The following is a 20,653-nucleotide window of genomic DNA, read 5'->3' on the forward strand; positions in this document are numbered from 1 at the left end:
AATGTAAGTGAGCTAAGTTTATCAATTAAGAGATAGAGAATGGCTTTAAAAAACATGATTTAAAAATATGACCCAACTGTATGCTGTTTTAAAAAATTCACTGCAAATGTAACAATATAGGCAGAATGAAACTAAAGAATGTGAAAAGATATATCATGTAAACATTAATCAAAGGAAAGCAGGAGTGGCAATATTAATATCAGATAAATCACACTTCAGAGCAAAGCATATTACCAGAGACAGAGTGGGACACTAAGTGAATGAAAGGGTCAATCCACCAAAAGGACACCACAATCCTAAATGTGTACGCACAAGAAAGCTATAAATACGTGAAGTAAAAAGTGATAGAACTGAAAGGAGAAACAAACAAATCTATAATCAGAGTTGGGGTCTTCAATGTCCCTTTCTGAAGAGTTGAAAGTATTACTAGCCAGAAAAGCGGCAGGCCAACAGAACTCAACACCACCACCAACTCTCAGTATGTAAGTGACATTTCTAAAACACTCTACCCAACAACAGCAGACTATGCATTTTTTTGACTGACTGCAAATGATATTGTATTTTAAATTTTGGTGTCCATGTATTTATGGCTAGTACGTAGAAATAATAAAAATTGTTTGTTTTTATATAGGTATAAATCTAACAAAAACAGAAAATGTATACACTGAAAAGTGCACAATGCTGATGGACGAAAAAAGGAATGAGCCATTGATACAAGCAAACATGGATGAATCTCCAAGAATTATGCAGAGCGAAAAAAAGCCAATCCCAAAAGGCTACATACTGTATAATTCCATTTCCATTTCCATAATATTGTTGAAGTGAAATTACAGAAATGGAGCTCTCTAGTGGTTACCAGGCAGTAGACAAGCGGGTGTGGCTATAAAAGGGCAACAGAGGGATCCTTACAGTGGAAATGTTCTGTATCTTTTTTTTTTTTTTTTTAAGCAATACCCATGGGTTATTTTGGCGGTTTCTGAATACATATATGGAATAGACATATTCAGTTTCTGGCAGAACTTTCACAGTGATTTCTAACCTTTAGAGTGCCAACTGAAAAATCACATGATTTATACATTTAGAAAGGAGACTTTCTTTTCTTTAGAAATAGTCTCACACTGTTGCCCAGGTTGGAATGCAGTCGTGCGCTCACAGCTCACTGCAGCCTCGACTTACTGGGCTCAGGTGATTCTTCCACCTCAGCCCCCTGAGTAGCTGGGACCATAGGTGTGCACCACCACACCTGGCTAATTTTTGTAGTTTTTGTAGAGACAGGGTTTTGCCATTTTGCCCAGGCTGGTCTCCAACTCCTGGGCTCAAGCAATCCGCTGCCTCAGCCTCCCATCCTGACTGTGATACTATACTACAGGATTTTACCATTGGGGGAAGCTGGGCAAAGTATATAAGTGATCTCTCTATATTACTTCTTACAACTACATGTGAATCTATAATTATCTCAAAAGAAAAACTTTAATTAAAAAAAAGCCATGGTCCTGGTGAGGAAACTTTTTGCGGGTAATGGAATTGTTCTCTATCATGGTGGGATGGTGGTTGCATCTTTATACATTTGTTAAATCTCATTGAATTGTACCACCTAGTGAATTGTGTAGACATTATGCCTCAATAAAGTAACAAAATTCCCACAGCCTGAGACTTCTTTGACCCTGCCACAATGCATGGTGGGGTCCTGTCCCCTCCCTTGTGGCTACAGGATGCTGAGGTACTCCAAGGCTGGTCGGGACAGCCATGCAGTGGCTGCCTGGGTGACTGGAATATTCATGCTGGAAGCCTGAGCAGTCATGTTGTAAGGAAGTCACATGCAATGGAGAGACCCTGCAGGTGCTTGGCTCAGTAGTCCTAGTTTGGAGCCGTCCCAGCAGGTGTCTGAGCCATGCTTCCAGTTCTTAACCATTGAGTCCCCACCTGAGGGCCCAGATATCACAGAGCAAAAACATGTCATCCTCGCTGGGCTCTGCCCAAATTCCTAACTTACAAAATCCATGAGCATAAGGAAAAGGTTGTTTTAAGGTGCTAGGTTCTGGAGTAATTTGTTAAACATCAGTAGGAGCCAAAACAATTAAGTCTAGTTATTCTCCTTATTTTACAACGGCACACAGAGGTTAAGTCACTTGCCTACAGTCACAAAGCTGTTATAGCAGATACAAAATTTGAAACCCGTGACCTGAGCCACGATATTATAGCACCTATAGATTAAGTATAATTATGGTTATTTTTATAGCGGAATCTCATCTTTGCTGGGGTCCAGCTCTAACATCCAACCTTTAAAAGACAAGCAAAAATGATTCTTGACCGCATGTCTCACCTTTTCTTTATAGCAGAACTTTTTTTTTTTTTTGAGACGGAGTCTTGCTCTGTTGCCCAGGCTGGAGTGCAGTGGTGGATCTCAGCTCACTGCAAGCTCTGCTTCCAGGATTCACGCCATCCTCCTGCCTCAGCCTCCTGAGTAGCTGGGACTACAAGTGCCTGTCACCATGCCCGGGGAATTTTTTGTATTTTTAGTAGAGATGGGGTTTCACCGTGTTAGCAGGATGGTCTCAATCTCTTGACCTCGTGATTCACCCGCCTCAGCCTCCCAAAGTGCTGGGATTACAGGCATGAGCCACCACACCCGGCCTATAGCAGAACTCCTTAAAATAATTATTTATAACCTATTGTCTCTAAACCTCTTTGAATGTGCACCCCTATTAATAAAAATATTTCATTCTTTTTAAGAGATGAGGTCTTGCTCTGTTGCCCAGGCTGGAGTGCAGTGATGTGATCATGGATCACTGCAGCCTCAACCAACCTCCTGGTCTCAAGGCATCCTCCCACTCTAGCCTCCCAAGTAGCTGGGCCTATGGGACCATGCCACCATGCCTGGCTAATTTTTATTTTTTTTGTAGAGACAGTGTCTTGCTATGTTGTCCAGTCTGGTAAAAATATTTTCTTTTTTTTTTTTTGAGACAGAGTATTGCTCTGTCGCCCAGGCTGGAGTGCAGTGGCGTGATCTTGGCTCACTGCAACCTCCGCCTCCCAAGTTCAAGCAATTCTCCTGCCTCAGCCTCTCGAATAGCTGAGATTACCGGCATCTGCCATTGCTCCTGGCTAATTTTTGTATTTAGTAGAGACAGGGTTTCTCCATGTTGGTCAGGCTGGTCTCAAACTCCTGACCTCAGGTGATCTGCCCACCTCGGCCTCCCAAAGTGCTGGGATTACAGGCTTGAGCCACCAACGCCAGGCTGGTAAAAATATTTCTAAGAATATACCTCTAAAAAGCGGCTGGGCACGGTGGCTCACACCTGTAATCCCAGCACTTTGGGAAGCCGAGGTGGGAGGATCACGAGGTCAGGAGATCAAGACCATCCTGGCTAACACGGTGAAACCCCATCTCTACTAAAAATACAAAAAATTAGCTGGGCGTGGTGGCGGGCACCTGTAGTCCCAGCTACTTGGGAGGCTGAGGCAGGAGAATGGCATGAACCAGGGAGCTTGCAGTGAGCCGAGACTGCGCCACTGCACTCCAGCCTGGGCGACAGAGCGAGACTCTGTCTCAAAAAAATATATATATACCACGAATATACACATACTTAGTTATAAATCATGCACAGGTTTTAATTATATAAAAAGTATTCTTCTCAAGAATGCTTTATGTTGTTAAAATCAATGCTCTAGACCTAATTTACAGATCATAGAAAATGCAGGGATAGAGAAGCAAGTTAAAGTACTCCATGAAGAAACAAGTAGTAGTAAATATTAGAAAAGAGGACTGGTATCCAATGTCATTAAAAACAAAACGAAAGAAAAAAAGAGGTAAGGTACGGTTCTAGGTTAAGACAGTAAAGAGAAATAGCTAAATGTGTTAACCTTGATTGGAGAATAGTTCAGAAATAAAAATAGCTGCAAAATATATTTTGAGGACAATTAAAGAGACCTGAATATGGGCCGAATATTACATGATATTAGGATATTATTCATTTCTTATGTATGACAATGGCATTGTGTTTATGGGGAAGAATGTCCTTATTCTTAGGAGCTGCTTATGAAAGAATGTGTAGAAGATCATGGTTTCTGGCTGGGTGTGGCAGTGCATGCCTGTAATCCTAGCTACTTGGGAGGCTGAGGCAGGAGAATCACTTGAAGCCAGAAGACAGAGGTTGAAGGGAGCCAAGATCGTGCCACTGCACCCCAGCCTCAGTGACAGAGTGAGACTCCATCTCAAGAAAAAAAAAATAAAAAAAATAAAAAAGAATATCACAGTTTCTGCAACCTATTCTCAAATGATACAGAAAAAAGAATACATAGAGAGAAAGCAAATGTGGCAAATGTGAAAAACTGTTTTTGTTTTTTTTGACACAGGGTCTCTTCATGTTGCCCAGGCTGTTCTCGAATTCCTGGGCTTCATCAATCCTCCTGCCTTGGCCTCCCAAGTAGCTGAGACCGCCTACAGTCATGATCCACTGTTGACTCTAGATTGAAGGTATATGGATATTCACTGTACTATCCTTTCAACCACTGTACACATTTCAAAAAATTTCAAAATAAAAACTTGGTGGGAAATTATGCCTATTACATTCCATGAATATTATGTTAAACATTTACAAACACTGATTCCAAATTGATGTGTTAAGCATGTAAAAGGAAACACTGATATTTTCTTGTATCTCATCAAGACTCCTTCTCTTTGTTGCCAAACCCACTGGTCTGTTCTCATTTGCCTGTTCCTTTGGCACTGCTGGCCGAGCCTTCCTTGAAACTTTCCTTCCCACCTCAGAGCCGCAGTGTCTATGGATGCTCTGCCCAGGAATCCTCCTGGCTCCATCCCCCACTAACTCATGTTTGGTACCTGAAAGCTTTCCCTAATTGTGCTCATTTACTTGATCAGTATCTGTCTCCTGCAATGGAAAGCTTTGCAAAGGCAGGACTTTGCTCTCATCCCCGCACCCCAGGGCCTAACTGGTACCTGGCATATAGTAAGTGCTTAAAAAATATTTGTTTATTAGTCAGAGTGGAAAATTCCAAGACTTATCCATAGAACATGACTGTTTCCCGGGAAATCCCATTGGATACTGACATTTGGGAACCAGTGAAATGCAGCTCATCAATAGTTAAAAGAATGCTATATAAAAAAAACATTCAGAGAACAAAAAGGACTCCTCACAAATCAAAGATTAGAAGATAAAGACCAAGCTGAGTGTAGTGGCATGTGCTTAGTCTCAGCTACTTGGGAGGCTGAAGTGGGAAGATCGAGTGAGCCCAGAAGTTTGAGGCCAGCCTGGGAAACAGAGACAGACCCTGTCTGGGGGAAAAAAAAAGACAAAAACAAACAAACAAAAAGTCTTCCAAAAAATAGAACAAAAAGCTGGGTAAGAGGTAAGAAAATATAAGAGTAGGTCCAAGAGGTTCCCTATGAGACACCCAAACCTAGTGAAAGGGGTGACAAAGGTGAGAAAGAAGAGAGAAGCATGCCTCAGTTTGAAGGGCATTGCCCCTTCCCCAAATGGGGAATGTCTTGAACATCTCAAATATGGCTCAGAAAGGCTTCCCAAAAGCACATTACTGGGAAATGTCAGGCTGAGGATGAAGGTAAGACCCTAGAACATTATGGGGGCAAATTCTAGGTCACACACCAAGATCAGGAGCCAGAGGGCATCTTCAAAAGCATCACATGTCCCTTCGTGCTATGGGAACAACCACCTTCTGCCTGTGATTTTACATCTTGCAGAAGCTGTAGCGGTGAGTAGGCCACTGGGCCCAGCCCCAGATCACTAAGCAGCTCAGACCCAAGGTCCACCTGGTGAAAACCATTTGTATCTCCACATAAAAGATACCTCCCCTGGAGTAATTGTCTGGGACTGGGCCTGGCCAAGGGATGCAGACCCACATTGCTCCTCTGCAGTGACTGCACAGTAAGTGATGCTAGAAGACAGTAGAAAAGGAAGGGGTGGGGGTTCCACTATTTATTGCTTCTCTACATTATTTTTTTGCTATCTAGCTGCAGAGCTGAGCTGTCTTAAATTTCATTTCTTCTGACAGGATCCTATTGGACAGATAAGCCACTATTTAGGGAAGTCCAGTAACCTGCCTGAGGCCACATAACCAGGGGACAGCAGAGCCCAGGGTCAGCATCCATGCCTGCTAACTTCTCCACTTCCCACTGCCCTCGGCCTGGCAGGCTTCAGGATGACCTCTGACCTTTGGGAGTGCAAGTTTCTCCGGGATTACTGTGAAAGACCCCAACTCACCTCTTCTAACCGTGTGCGCTTCTCAGAAGGCTCTGACCCATCGCTGTCATTTCTTGAATGCTCTTCATCCTCCTCTTCATCCCTGAAGATGTCTTCATAGGCGGGAACTTCAAGGTCATCATCTTGTTTAATGAGTAATTTGATCTAAGTTCAAAACAAAAAGGAATTAAGCCTCTCCTCTTTCTATGGAAAACTATACAATATGTTCTTCTGCAGAATCTTATCATTTCCTAATAAGCTGACTCAGTTTCCTGTTCATACAAATAGCTACCTATTTAACAAGAGTTCCAGGCTTCTAAGGAATTCTCTTGTTTTCATTACCAGTGAAGCACCAGAGTTACACCACACGTGGTATGCAGAAATTATGAAAATCTGAAAACAATTGAGAACCATCTAGTCTACTTAAGTCTAGAAACACAGCATCCTCTTACATCATACACCAATAAAATGAACGCCCCACAACTTGGTCTCTGATATACGACATGAAGATGTGTAACCCCCAAGTGACTAAAACTCCTGTCTAAAAGCAACTCCAGGCTGATTTTTCTTTTCTTTTCTTTTTTTTTGGAGACGGAGTCTTGCTCTGTCACCCAGGCTGGAGTGCAGTGGCACGATCTCGGCTCACTGCAAGCTCTGCCTCCCAGGTTCATACCATTCTCTTGCCTCAGCCTCCTGAGTAGCTGGGACTACAGGCGCCCACCACTACGCCCGGCTAATTTTTTGTATTTTTAGTAGAGACAGGGTTTCACCATGTTAGCCAGGATGATCTCAGTCTTCTGACCTCGTGATCCGCCCTCCTCGGCCTCCCAAAGTGCTGGGATTACAGGCGTGAGCCACCGCGCCCGGCCAAGACTCCATTTCAACAAAAATAACAACAAATATTTGCTGGGCGTGGTGGCATGTGCCTGTAGTCCCACCTACTAAGGAGGCTGAGGCAGGAAGAGTCAGTTGAACCCAGGAGTTTGAGGCACAGTGAGCCATGATTGTGCCAGTGTACTCCAGCCTCTTTAAAAAAAAAAAAAAAAAAAAAAAGATGACAAAGACCAAGTTTTTGTGTTCAGGCTGTTCCCAGTCCCACAGGGTAGTCAGACACACGCCTTACCAAGAACACCAGGTGAGACATTGTACATGGCATAAAAAGTACAGACAGTTTGAGGGCATAGCACAAAAAGTACCTGGGTATCGTTGTATACATTGACGACATTGACTGGCCTATGGGTGTCACACACAAAGAATATAGTGTCTTCATCAGGTTGAAGAATATCCAATAGGTCTACATTAGCTCCACAGTTTATGAGAATAAAATAACGAAACTGAAAAAAAGGAAGATATTGTAAAGTAGCTATATCGAGGAGGCCCCTTTCCCTTCATCACTAAGCCTCTGAGTTATTCTGCTTAAACTCACTACGTCCCTGACATGTGGCGAGGCCCACGTGGCAAGGGACTCCAAAAAACAGCCAGGCTGGCATGATAAGTGCTTTGGCATGGTGACACAGCAGGGTGGGCCCTGGGGCTCCCAGTTTTCCCCAGGAGAACGCTGAGACTCAGCAAGCCCAAGTCTCATGGACAGGCTCAAGAAACTAATGAGGAGCAGACCAAGACTTCAAGTACGTGACCGTGTCTCTCCAGACCTCACAGTACTATGCTGCGTGCCTCTCCAGGCTGATGGCATCGTACAGGTTTAAGTTTTTAGCAAATACTTTATGGGTACTTACATATTAAGTCCTTTATCATACTCTATCACTATGGCATATTCTTTCCTTATGAATACCAAGCTGGTGCAGGTCCTTGACATAATAACAGGAACACCAAGAGAGGATTTGTCTCTGCCAAAACAATCCTAGATATGGCTAGGGACTCCAGGGACCCTCTTCCATGTCCCATCCCCTCTCTGTGGGGTGTACAATGTTCCATCTCTCATTTGGCCCCATGCAGAGATGGGAGGAATCCTGGCATCTATTGTTTAAATGTATTCCTGGATTTTAAGTTGGAAACCAGGATGCATTTTCTCAGAGAAATAATATAAAATAGTAGTGTACTCTAAAATAATTTTAACTAATTCCAGCACTTTGGGAGGCTGAGGCAGGCGGATCACTTGAGGTCAGGAGTTTGAGACCAGCCTGGCCAATGTGGTGAAACCCCGTCTCTACTAGAAATACAAAAATTAGCCAGGCGTGGTGGTGGGCACTTGTAATCCCAGCTAGTTAGGAGGCTGAGGCAGGAGAATCGCTTGAACCCAGAAGGCGGAGGTTGCAGTGAGCCAAGATTGCACCATGACACTCCAGCCTGGGTGACAGAGCGAGATTCTGTCTCAAAAATAAATAAATAAAGGTTGGGAGTGGCGGCTCATGCCTGTAATCCCAGCACTTTCGGAGGTGGGCAGATCACGAGGTCAGGAGATCGAGACCATCCTGGCTAACATGGTGAAACCCCGTCTCTACTAAAAATAGAAAAACATTAGCCGGGTGTAGTGGCGGGCACCTGTAGTCCCAGCTACTCAGGAGGCTGAGGCAGAAGAATGGCATGAACCCAGGAGACCGAGCTTGCAGTGAGCTGAGATCGTGCCACTGCACTCCAGCCTGGGCGACAGAGCCAGACTCCATTTCAAAAAAAATAAAAAAAAAATAAGTAAACCAAAATAAAATAAAATAATTTTAACTAGACCATATTAAAAGCTGCTAGATTCCAAGCACCTTACAATCAAATTTCTGCAAAACAAGTTCAAAGTTGGGGCTATCCACATTCATTATCTTTTTTTGCTGTCAATTTTGCTTCTACAACTTGGGCGTAAGTCACCAGTATATACAGCATGTTTTTCTCTTCCATACTGCCTAATGTAGCTGATACTTAAATACACACTTAATCTATCGTGGAAACAGAATGCTGTGTCAAGAAATTACAATCGAGTAAAAAGCCACGTTATTCTAAAATGCATCTTCAATACCTGTTCTTTATGCTCAAGAAATGCAGTTTCAAGTTCTTGCCACCCAGAAACTGGAACCAGCGTATATTGCACGTGGTCACACTGGAACAAGGCCTGGAAAGAGAGTGTTTTCAAAGCCTATCTTATTTAGGACATTAGCAATTTACCTTGAAAAGAAACTGAGGAAGATTAGACTGGTTGAGAGACAAAAGACACGGGATAACATTAAAGTTAGTGAAATGCTTACAGGAAAAGCTAGGTGCTAGGGATATGAGCGTTTACCATACCATTCTGTGAATTTTGCAAATTACCAAAGTAAAACATCGGGGAGAAATGCTGATTTAACTTCCAGGCCTTCTGAAAAGTTCCTGATCCAAGGGCCTGACCGAAACAACATAAATACTATGCCCTATTCAAAACCAAACTAACGATCTTCCCTAATAGACTAGGGGCTCCCATATTCCCAGCAACACCTATGACACGACTATACCCACAGTTGTCACAGATTCCTCTCTCTCAAATCCCCGATTTGAGAGGCCACTACAGATCCAAAGTTTCCCCCAAATGTAACTGCTTTGTTCACCTATTAAAATTAATAGCTTATTGCAAAAATACAAACTAGTCTCTTTACCTTTTACTTAATCCTTTATCCCACCCCATACCGTTGGGACAGGGAGGCAACCTCTCCTCCGAGTCTCTCTCCTCTCACTTGCTGCTCACCTCCTGCCCTGCTCCCTCTCCCACCCTAAGCCCTCAGCCCCCGTCCTGACACTCGGCCTGCCCTGCGCCCCCACGCAGCACCCTCACCCTCACCTCTCGGGCGGGCCCCGCCCTCCTAGGGTCCGCAGAACTCACCTGAAGGATCTTGCACGCACACAGAGCATCCACGTCCGAGGCCACGAAGAGAAGGACCCTCTATGGGGGAAGAGAAGACCGGCTGAACGCGGCGACCCGAACCCCGGCCCTCCCCTGCCTCCCGGTCACCCACGGCCGCTCCCCCTCATCCCTTCCCCACCGGCAAGGCCTTGGCGTCACCTGGCTCTGGACCACCTCGTAGAACTCTTTGCGGAAATCGGACACGAACATCGCCACGGCGGCCGGACGCCTGGCGCTAGCGCTGAGGTACCAAGAGCCCAGGCGGCGGTCAAGACTCCCGCCAAATCACGGCTCCTCCGATTGGTCCAGGGATCACCAACCAATAGCTTCTTAGTTCCCAGCCTTCCTTTCTTTCTGATTGGGCCACATTGGAGGCGGCCACTAGCACTCTGCCATTCACGGCTAGAAAACTCCAGCCCGCCCCCAAAGAAGCGTCACCTCTGAGGCCGACCGCAAACACTGTTGCCCCCTTCAACTCTGACTCGCTTTTACCCAGAAACGCGACGCTCGGCGGACATCTTTACTTTGGGAAGAGAAACCTACTGCCTCCCACTGGGAACCCTCAGGGAAAGTATACGTCTAGCCATACATTAAACTCAGTCACATACCGAATGGGGCAGCATTTACGTTTGCAATAGATTTTTGGTGTGGTTTGAAGAAGGATTTGTAGTTTAGTTCCGCCCGAGTCCTCGATGGCTGAAGCAGAGGCATTCTGGGTAGTGCATTGTGGGTAGTGTAGTCGTAAGAACAATAGGCCCTACTAAATTCGTCTGTAGGGGAATACTATCAACACGTAATTTAAAATAAATTTAAAAAATACCTATAAACGGGGAAATAAATCACGAAAGGGCATTTTAGTGCTTCTGCTGAGGGTGTTTTAGAGCCTAGCGTCTTCGCCTGGCCTTTTCTCTTTTGCAGCCGACGCTTTGTCCCGGGCATCCCCCTCCGGGTCTCGGGTCCGGCACTTCCGGTGAGCCTCTGGGGCGTACCGGCTTGGCGCGGCGGCGGCGGCGGCTAGAAGAGCGGTCGGCGGGGTTCCTTCGTTGCATTGCCCGAGAGAAGCGGAGTCTGCGAGGTGGTGCCCATCATGGTAAGCGCTGACGGGCAGCGGTCGGGGGCTGGGGCCCTGGCCCGGGGCCTGAGGTAGGGCCCGGCTGGGCGGGGCGGGGCGGCGGCGGAGGTGCCGAGTCACCCGGGCCCGAGTCCGGCCTGCCGGCTCATGGGCCGCACCGGGCACAAGCAGGACCCTTGACCACTAACCGCCTGTGGTCGCGTCCGCCGGTCCTGAACGTGGCTCGCATTCCGTCTCAGCCGGACTTGCCCTCCTTCACGAAAGAAAGGGAGGTTTGTGTCCATTCACGGGTTTACCAAGTGCTGGACGCGCAACAGGTTTCCATAAACCCAAAGTTAGTTGCAAGGTTGCTGGGGATGGGAACAGAATCAGGCGCTCCCCAGGGAGAATCCGTAGCGGGCATTCCCACTGTTGGGGGACACCCAGCTCTTGCCCCAGTTCCGTGAGCTCCGTGCCTACGGGTTCGTGCCTTCGGATCTGTACAGCGGTGTTGTGTTCGGTAATGATAACGATGGAAGCTAATACCTGCTGGTACATTTCCTGTTACACAGCTTTTAACACCTGTACTCCCTCATCACGCCTTATTTCTTTTACTGTGCCTAATTTGTAAATTAAATTTTTTTTTTTTGAGACAGAGTCTTGCTCTGTTGCCCAGGCTGGAATGCAGTCGCACGATCTCGGCTCACTACAACCTCCGCCTCCTGGGTTCAAGCGATTCTTCTGCCTCAGCCTCCTGAGTAGCTGGGATTACAGGCGTGTACCACCATGCCCGGCTAATTTTTGTATTTTTAGTAGAGAGGGGGTTTCACTATGTTGGCCAGGCTGGTCTCAAACTCCTGACCTCAGGTAATCCACCTGCCTCTGCCTCCCAAAGTGCTGGGATTATAGGCGTGAGCCACCACACCCAGCCCATAAATTAAACTTTATTGTAGATATGTATAAGAAAAAAACATAGTATATATAGGTTTTGGTATTATCTGTGGTTTCAGGCATCCACTGGGGATGTTGGAATGTATACCCCTGTGGATATGGGGGGGTGGTGGGAGGAATACTGTACTTTGAGAAAACCTTCAAATTGATACATGTTTGCTAAGCCTCATCTTAGTCTACAGTTTAAGATCTAGGATCTTTTTAATGGCATCATGTTTTAGATTTGCTTGTTGCTGTAAGAAAGCATCACAACATAGTGTGACGTGTACCTACTTTGTGCTGTGAGAGCACACTGGAGGGGCACTAGACCTCACCCTCAGCAGAGCAAGAGAGGCTTCCTGGGGAAAGGAAAGGATGGTAATTGGAACCCAGGGGAAGGGGTGCAACCACTGGGTACCTGTTCTTCCTGCTGCCTGGAATGTCTTTCCCTATTTTTTGCCTGGCTCCCTCTCATAGCATTCAGGTCTTTGTGCAGAGTCCGTTCCTAACCACTTATTTAAAATAGCATTCCCGGCCGGGTGCGGTGGCTCACGCTTGTAATCTCAGCACTTTGGGAGGCCGAGGCAGGCGGATCACGAGGTCAGGAGATCAAGACTGCGGTGAAACCTCGTCTCTACTAAAAAAAAATACAAAAAAATTAGCCGGGCGTGGTGGCGGGCGCCTGTAGTCCCAGCTACTCGGAGAGGCTGAGGCAGGAGAATGGCGTGAACCCGGGAGGTGGAGCTTGCAGTGAGCTGAGATTGCGCCACTGCACTCCAGCCTGGGTGACAGAGCGAGACTCCGTCTCAAGAAAAATAAATAGATAAATAAATAAAATAAAATAAAATAAAATAGCATTCCCAGGAGCCCTGTGTCTACTTACCTTGCTGCCTGTCTTCAGAACTGCCAGACACACGTGTGTGTGTCCCTTGCTTTGAGTGTATATCTCTCTTGCTTTGAGTGTCATTTTCACCAGGACAGGGTGGTATCTATTTCACCACAGGGTCGTATCTATTTTGTTAGTGGACAGACATCACTAGAGTGGTGCTTCCCTTGTGCTCATGTCAGAGCTTGGCAGACAGTAGGCACTCAATAAAGAGATGTTTCAATTAACAAATATTGTTTAGATTAATGATAATAGGAAAAATGTTCAAGGCAGAGGAACTAGCCCAGGCAAGAGTCTGTGGGGCTGTCAGTACAAGTCTCTGAGGTATGCAAGAGGTTGGGCCTTGATCCTGAGGATGAAGATGGGAGCACAGCCCTGAAAAAGGTTCAGGACGGGCTTGGCATGGCCTGTTTTGTATTTAGTAAGATTACATTGAAGATTTCAGTACATTTTGTTCTCTGACAATGTTTAGTAGCATTAATTACTCTGACATGTTTTGGCTTTTGACATGAAGAAATGTACCTTTGTTTTAATACTTGTTTCTCTTTCCTCCTTCCAGTTCTCTTTCAACATGTTCGACCACCCAATTCCCAGGGTCTTCCAAAACCGCTTCTCCACACAGTACCGCTGCTTCTCTGTGTCCATGCTAGCAGGGCCTAATGACAGGTCAGATGTGGAGAAAGGAGGGAAGAGTATGTGCTTGTTTTTATTTGAATAGTAACTTTTCCTGCCCTAAGTCTGCAATGCTGTAGCCTTCAACAGTACTTACTTTGCATGTGGGAGTCAGAAGCTAGTGTTACTGTGAAAATGGTGCTGGGATTTATCCCAGACTTGCTCTGTTGGGGTGGGGTGCTAATTATGGTTAGGTTTATGGCTGATAACCATTCAGTTCCCAAAATAAATTACATCAAGTAAGATTCTTTATGAAAGATCACTGGGACATTCTGGCTACCCTAAAAACAGTTTAAGGCTTTTTGTTAGATATAAAGAAACTGCATCTTGCCTTTGGTCTGTCCTTTTTATTTTTATTTTTTAATATTTCTTAAATGTTCTTTCCACAGTAATTATGCCGCCCTCAGCCCTGGACCAACTCAGTAAGTATCTTCTGAGTGACTTAAGAACTTAGATAATGTAAATATGGACACCAGGAGTCAGCATGGGCTCCTCAGTACATCCAGACATCAGTGCCCTTTGTCAACATCTGGTTGTGAATTGTCCCTGGAGGGCATGCGCTGGGCTGGGAGAACCTGGGTCACAGGTACCTAGGACGAGGCCAGGGCCCCTGAACCTCAGCTTCATCACTGCCCTGGGTGCTTCAGGTTCCTCCTCTGTGAAGGGGGTTCTCTTTGCCTTCCTGATCACCACCTCCACCCGCTCCCCAACTTTTCTCAGTATTCTGTCAGGATTAAATGAAGGTACAAGTATCAAGTGCTTTGCACAGTGTCAGGGCAGCTGATGCCATTGGCTGGGCTCATTAGATTTTTTTCCTAAAGGAAGAATTGGTCAGCTCACAAGAGGGCGCTGTGAAGCAGGTTCCTTATCCCCTCACCAAACATCTTTCCTGAGCTACAGACCCCCATTTCTTTTCATTTATTTATTTATTTATTTATTTTGAGACAGAGTTTTGCTCTTAGCACCCAGGCTGGAGTGCAGTGGCACAATCTGGGCTCACTGCAACCTCTGCCTCCCAGGTTCAAGTGATCCTCCTGCCTCAGCCTCCCAAGTAGCTGGGATTACAGGCACCCACCACCACGCCAGGCTAATTTTTTGTATTTTTAGTAGAGACGGGGTTTCACCATGTTGGGCAAGCTGGTCTTGAACTCCTGACCTCAGGTGATCCACCTTCCTCGGCCTCCCAAAGTGCCGGGATTATAAGTGTGAACCACCATGCCCGGCCCAGACCCCCATTTCTAATCTCCAGTGCACCAGTGCATCCTCAGCATGTCAAAAACTGAGCTATTGTCTTCCATCCAGAAGCCACTCCTCTTGCTGGGCTCCTGCCTCTTACCAGGAGTGAGATAGGCCCACAGGGGTGGTAAGAGTGGCCACATTCTTCCTCCCTTTTCTCTGACCCCTTATCCCACGAGAGCAACCTGGAAACCCATGCCCTAGCCCCATACTACACAGGCACAGAAAATCCCAATCATGGACAACCCAATCAAGGATGCAGTCATTGCCTTCCAGACTTAAGAGTGTTTCTGGTGTGTATTCTTCCTGTGTGAGCCAGGAGACTGGGGTTGGCCAGGAGGACAGGTTCATGCTTGGTGTTGGGGGCCTCTGGTGGCAGCAAGCAGAGAACAGATGCTGGCTGTGGTGTGACTCACCTCAGGCTCTTTGCCCAGCCTGACTCCAGAGTAGCAACTTGACCTCTCTGAACCTCAATGTCCTCTTCTTTGACTGGGGATATCTACAGTGTCTGTGCATCAGAAGTAGGTTGTCTGCGACAACCTGAGCTATCCGATTCCAACTACAAGGTGGAGGTAGCCCCTGAGCCAGCACCAGCTGCGGCTATACCCAGTGGAGGCCTCAGCTCAACCAGTAGGTCAACAGAGCTATGGAGTTCACAGTTATCACGAAGACCCTGTCATTACAGAGGAGAGAACAGGCTCCCTAAAAAGGTCTTTCTTTCAAGTTATGCTGACCCAGGAGCCAGACACCAGCTGTGACCCTTGGCACAGGTGTCCAGAAGAGACTCAGGAGCTGGGTCATTGAGGTGTAGCTCAGATCAGTGTTGTTCAAATCTTTTAAGTGATGGGAGAAACTCTTTCTGTCTAAATCTTACAGGAAGTCCTCTAATTCATAAAATGAGGTTCTCTGCTCTTTTTGGAGGAAGTGAGGGAGTACAGAGGGACTGGGAGCCCCAGGGCTCTGGGAGCCTTTAAGTCACAAAATGCAGTTTGCGAGTCAGTGGACTGAGGGACATTGGAGTCTCTTTCACTTGCAACAATCTCAGACCCTTGGCTGGGCCCAGTCCAGTTTACTGTGGACCAGCTGTAGGTCAGCTCCATGGCTCTGCAGCTGAGAGGTGGACCGGGACAGAAGTCCTGGCCCCTTTACTGCCAGTGTGAGAGTCACCCTTGGTGATAGGAGGGAGTGCCCACTCGTACTGTACCTCCATGCTACTCCCAGAGGTTCTCTGTAGCTTCCTGCCCAAGCTTTTAACTTGATTTGCTTTATTAGAATTTTTAGGGAGATCTCAAATGGAATCTGCGTTACTTCCTAACACTAAGTGTGATTTTTGTTGGAATATTTGCCTAAACTAACAAGCTAAATTCTGCTTTGATGGTTGAATCCCTGGACTTAAGCCAGCAGCCTTGGTTTGAATCCTGGCATCACCACTTGTGTGCTGTGAGGTCTTGGGTGTGTTACTTAACCTGTGGGCCTTAGTTTCCCCATAGATAGAAGGGGATAATGATAGTACCTACCTGACTGTTCTGGGAAGACTGGACAAGGGCCTTACACATGGCAGACACCATCACTACCATCAGTTCCTTTTCGGTCCTCTCCCCTGGGGCCCTGTGTCTCCTGGGTTTTCCTGCCTCTTTTTGCCAGCCCCTCCTTTATGTGCCTGTGCACCTCTTGGGTCAGCGTGTCACCAGTCCAGCTTACTTGCCTCTGGCCCTGCTTTCAACCCACACCTCAAGGTCCACCAAAGAGAGGGGGCGTCCTATGTCATGACCCTGCTGAGAACCCACACTGCCCGCTGGGCCCAGGCCCTAGGTTCTACCCCGTGTGGTGCCCCTCCCCTTCCCAACCACTCCCACACCTGTCCCCGGCCTGTCTTGCCTAATTGTCCACCATTTCTGAACTGCCTGGGCTCCTCTTCCCTTCTATGCCTTTGCTCAGGCTGCCACCTCTGCCTGGATTTCCTCCCAGGTCTGCCCACCCAGTGCCCAGCCGAAATAACTCGGCCCCAGGAGCCTAGCCCAGTAGCTCTGCCCCCTCCTGCCAGCTCTTCCCACAGCACCTGCAGCATCTGGTTGTGGTTGTTTTCTTTGTTGGAAGGTTTCTACCTTCAAACTAGAAACCTTTGAAGGTCGGGATTTTGTCCAGGGCATGGTGGGCACTGAAATTATTTATGAATAAATGAATGAACACATCACTTTTTAAAATGTCGACTTCAGAAAATCATAAGTCTATGCCAGTGCTGTGTTACCGAGTTGCCAGGTTCCTCCTTGAGCCATGCACTGTGCTCTCACAGAGGGGGATTCATCTGCCAGAGGAGTGTGGGGTTGCGGGCAGGGTTGTGGGGAGGCTCCTTCTATGGGAAGGCATGGGCCGAACAGGTGTCCCCTTCATAGGAGTTGTGCCTCATAGTCTCTCTCTTATTTTCAGGCCGACTTAACATTACCTATCCCATGTTGTTCAAACTGACCAATAAGAATTCGGACCGCATGACGCATTGTGGCGTGCTGGAGTTTGTGGCTGATGAGGGCATCTGCTACCTCCCACACTGGGTGAGTGGGGCTGCCAGGGTCTCTAGAGAGCAGCCACTTAGGCAGAGACATCCCCTGCACTCGAGAGTCCTGGCCCTGGAGCAGGTGGCCCAGCCTACTCCTCCTGCTCAGTGTCTTAGCCTGACCTGACCCAGCGAGAGAGAAGGGATCCAGAGCAGTGCACTGTGCCTTATGCGGGCTGGTGGGCTCTGGACGCACCTGTGGGCCACTGTGCTGTGGGAGCGGCCTTTTCTTTGATAGTTGCGCAGGTAGTTGTCCAGAAACCACAGCTGAACTGTTCATCCGTGATTTCCTGGGTGAGGCTTTTTAAAAAATAATGGAGCAACAGTATTTTTTAGGTGGTCTAGTAAGTAGGGTGTTTGAGGTTTTTATGCTTTTCCCCTACTTTTAGTAGTCTGTCACAGCATACATGTTTTCAGTTACCTCTGACTTAGTCTCCCAAATCTCTCAACTGAGCTGCCATAGGAGTGACGTCTTTCTCCTTAACAAGCAGGCTCTCTTTGGAAAGTTGACTTGAAGGATGTCATTGCAGATCTGAGCTGGGATATCCAGGGCATGTGAGCCACCAGAGCCTGCCCTCGAGGCTGTACCCCTCAGAGAAGTGAGCAGAACTGTGCCAGTGCTGTAGGGAGGAGTCTGCAGCAGTGAGAGTTCCACACAGGTAGCTGTGGTCCACTTGGCTCCTTCTTCTCCTCACTCTCCCCAGCTCTGGCACATTAGGGAAGTTAACAAAGGGACCTGCTTGTCCTTCTGTTTGTGCTTGGATTACATCAGGCATACTGAGTGACCCTGCAGTGAGCTGTGGGCTGGGAACTCTCAGGAGTGCTTGCTTGGCTGACACCAGGGAGGTGGTCTGAAGCACAGCCCACCTCTCCTACTGATGCCTTATCATGGTGGCCGCCAGACATTCAGAAGGGATGGCCTTAACTAATATCTTCTGAGATTAAATATGAATTGAAATTCTGGCCAGGTACGGTGGCTCACGCCTCTAATCCCAGCACTTCGGAAGGCCGAAGTGGGCAGATCACTTGAGGTCAGGAGTTCGAGACTAGCCTGGCCAACATGGTGAAACCCCGTCTTTACTAAAAATACAAAGACTAGCTGGGCATGGTGGCACATGCCTGTGGTCCTAGCTACTTGGGAGACTGAGGCAAGAGAATGGCTTAAACCCAGGAGGCTTAGGTTGCAGTGAGCCGAGATCACACCATTGCACTCCAGCCTGGGCGACAGAGCGAGACTCCATCTCAAAAAAAAAAAAAAAAAAGAATAATATGAATCAAAATTCTGAAGGTCCCTTTCCTCCTGTAGCTGGTGACCTTGCCCATGCTGCCATAGTAGTGGCGTCCTCTTCAGCCTGGGTCCCAGGGTCCTTCCCAAGGTCTTGGCCTGGCCAGTGTCTCCCCGACAAGAGCCCTGCACTCCCATTGCACCTCCTAGTGCCTGGCCTTCCCATGCTGCCTCCTCACCTCAGCTGACCAGCCCTGCCCACCCTGGCCTATGGGGGGCTTTTATGCCTCAAAGCCCAGATTGGCTCACCTGCCCTCCCCAGTATTTGCTGCTCAGCCCCTTGCTATTCTTGTGTTTGTCTGCAGGTGCCCCCAAGGGCCTGAGGCTGTGTTCTGCTCATCCGGTAGAACACCTGGTCACTGAAGCCACTCTAGGTAGCTGAAGTGTCAGGCAGTGACTACTTCCCCAGTCCCTTCTGTGGCTCACCTATAAGAGGAGGTGGTGATGCTGGGGATACACTGTACCTCGAAGGTTCTCCTTTAACCCATAGACTTGAAGTTTGGGTGGCCTCTTGTCCAAACTGTTGGACTGCTTTAGACCAGGAAACTAATTGAATCCCTTTCTCCCCTGGAAAGCCTCTTCAGGTAGCCTGGAGCTGGTTTGGGGTGTGAAGCCATCAGGCCACCTCTTCCCCTGAGCTGGCCTTCCAGCTCCTGGCATGGGCAGGCGGGTGACAGGTATCCCCCATCTGCTGTCTTGGAGGGCGTGTGAGCCAGTGCTTTTTCTCGGCTGGCTGGTGGACTCCATCCCACCCATGCTCCGAAGCTTCTTCAGGACAAGCCAGCCTGGAATAGGTACTGGCCTTTTTCCTTGTGGCCAAGGCTTTGTCTGCTGCCCTAGATCCGAGCCCTGGACTAGCTGCTTGTGACATGTGGGTACTCGGCTGCCCGTTGTGCTGTATGCTCTAAAATGCTGCATGGGGAGGGCCAGGCTTCAGCTCCTCCTGCCTGCTTAGTGCTCTCAGGCCTCTTCCAGCAGCCCATTTCTCACCTCAAGCCCTAGTCTGACCTCTCTGCCTCTCCTCCTCACATCACCTATGGCAGTGTCCTGCCTCTGGCTGAGGAAGCCACCCCCGATCCCTGGCCAGACATCCCTCAGGCTTGCGATTGCAGCCCAGTATCCTTCCCCTCGCTGACAGATTTCCCACAAAAATCTACCCAGGGACAGTGCGCCTGGCCTGCGGCTGGCTAACTGAGCCTTAGAATACTTCCTGTTAGAACATCACTCCTGGGGATGCCAGACCCCAGTTACCAAGGCCAGTCACCTCTGCGTCCTTCTGTGCCTGCCTGTGGCATCTGGTACGGTGACCACCCTCTATTTCTGCCCTTACTAGCCTGACAAGCAGCTGTCAGCGTGAGTGCATGGGGTCCTCTGCAAGCCTGTCCGCAGGGCCCACCACTCAGGCTTCACTCATGGCCTAGGCACAGCCTCCCAGGCACAGCCTTGGCCTCAGCATGCCTCTCCCTCCTCATGAGCTCCCTCTCATTTGTGACACAGCCCTCAGCCCCCTTTTCCCTTGGCTGTTAAAGTCACCTTCTCACTGCCACTCCCGATGAAACATTCTTGAAGGGATGTGATACCTGGGATTTGCTTCAGGGCATCTAGTGTGGCTTGGGACTGGGTGTGAGGTAGTGCTGATCGATGGACTGAGCCACGATGTGAGCACTGTCTAACCGTCAGGGCTGGGTGCGTGGGAGCTCTCCTCTACGGCTCTTTCTACTCATGTATATGTCTGACACTCCTTTTAAGACGGTTCCAAGTAAGACAAGCAAAATTCATTGCAAGAGACATAGAGCCTCTGACCTGAGTCTGGACTCCCTGCACACCCAGTACTCACAGGCATTGTTTATCTCTTTCCATCTCACTTCTCAGCCGTCGTCTACCTGGCTGGGTTATTTAATAGAGACATGTGGAGGCTTTGTCAGATTTTTATAACCTCCATAGCAGAGACCTCTGGGGTCTTGTCACCATCTTGCAGCCTCAGCTGTGGTGGGCCATTCC

General features: G+C 47.8%; 2 protein-coding genes across 12 annotated transcripts in view; one reads left to right on the forward strand and one right to left on the reverse strand.

The window, feature by feature from the left end:
* Positions 1 to 10,757, reverse strand: part of CDC45 (cell division cycle 45) — a 41,422-nt gene extending 30,665 nt beyond the window's left edge. For 2 of the 9 annotated variants that reach the window (XM_055253615.2, XM_055253610.2), the window contains exons 1-6: positions 10,650 to 10,748; positions 10,201 to 10,395; positions 10,021 to 10,080; positions 9,187 to 9,279; positions 7,418 to 7,555; positions 6,243 to 6,386 (exon numbers count right to left, since the gene is read on the reverse strand). In XM_055253615.2, coding sequence (XP_055109590.2) covers positions 6,243 to 6,386; positions 7,418 to 7,555; positions 9,187 to 9,279; positions 10,021 to 10,080; positions 10,201 to 10,251 — 486 coding nt within the window. In that variant the 5' untranslated portion in view covers positions 10,252 to 10,395; positions 10,650 to 10,748. Of the gene's footprint in view, positions 1 to 6,242; positions 6,387 to 7,417; positions 7,556 to 9,186; positions 9,280 to 10,020; positions 10,081 to 10,200; positions 10,530 to 10,649 lie in introns of those variants that run through there. The other 7 variants (XM_063623352.1, XM_055253614.2, XM_063623351.1 and 4 more) reach the window with 7 other exon arrangements.
* UFD1 (ubiquitin recognition factor in ER associated degradation 1) overlaps positions 10,733 to 20,653 on the forward strand; it is a 28,416-nt gene continuing 18,495 nt past the window's right edge. Inside the window, exons 1-4 of one of the 3 annotated variants that reach the window (XM_055253652.2) lie at positions 10,733 to 11,131; positions 13,468 to 13,600; positions 13,970 to 14,002; positions 17,244 to 17,365. In XM_055253652.2, the coding sequence (XP_055109627.1) occupies positions 11,129 to 11,131; positions 13,468 to 13,600; positions 13,970 to 14,002; positions 17,244 to 17,365 (291 nt within the window). In that variant the 5' untranslated portion in view covers positions 10,733 to 11,128. Of the gene's footprint in view, positions 11,132 to 11,265; positions 11,386 to 13,467; positions 13,601 to 13,969; positions 14,003 to 17,243; positions 17,366 to 20,653 lie in introns of those variants that run through there. The other 2 variants (XM_055253655.2, XM_055253654.2) reach the window with 2 other exon arrangements.

The sequence above is a fragment of the Symphalangus syndactylus genome, chromosome 18 (assembly GCF_028878055.3).
Source record: "Symphalangus syndactylus isolate Jambi chromosome 18, NHGRI_mSymSyn1-v2.1_pri, whole genome shotgun sequence".
Taxonomy (NCBI): Eukaryota; Metazoa; Chordata; class Mammalia; order Primates; family Hylobatidae; genus Symphalangus; species Symphalangus syndactylus.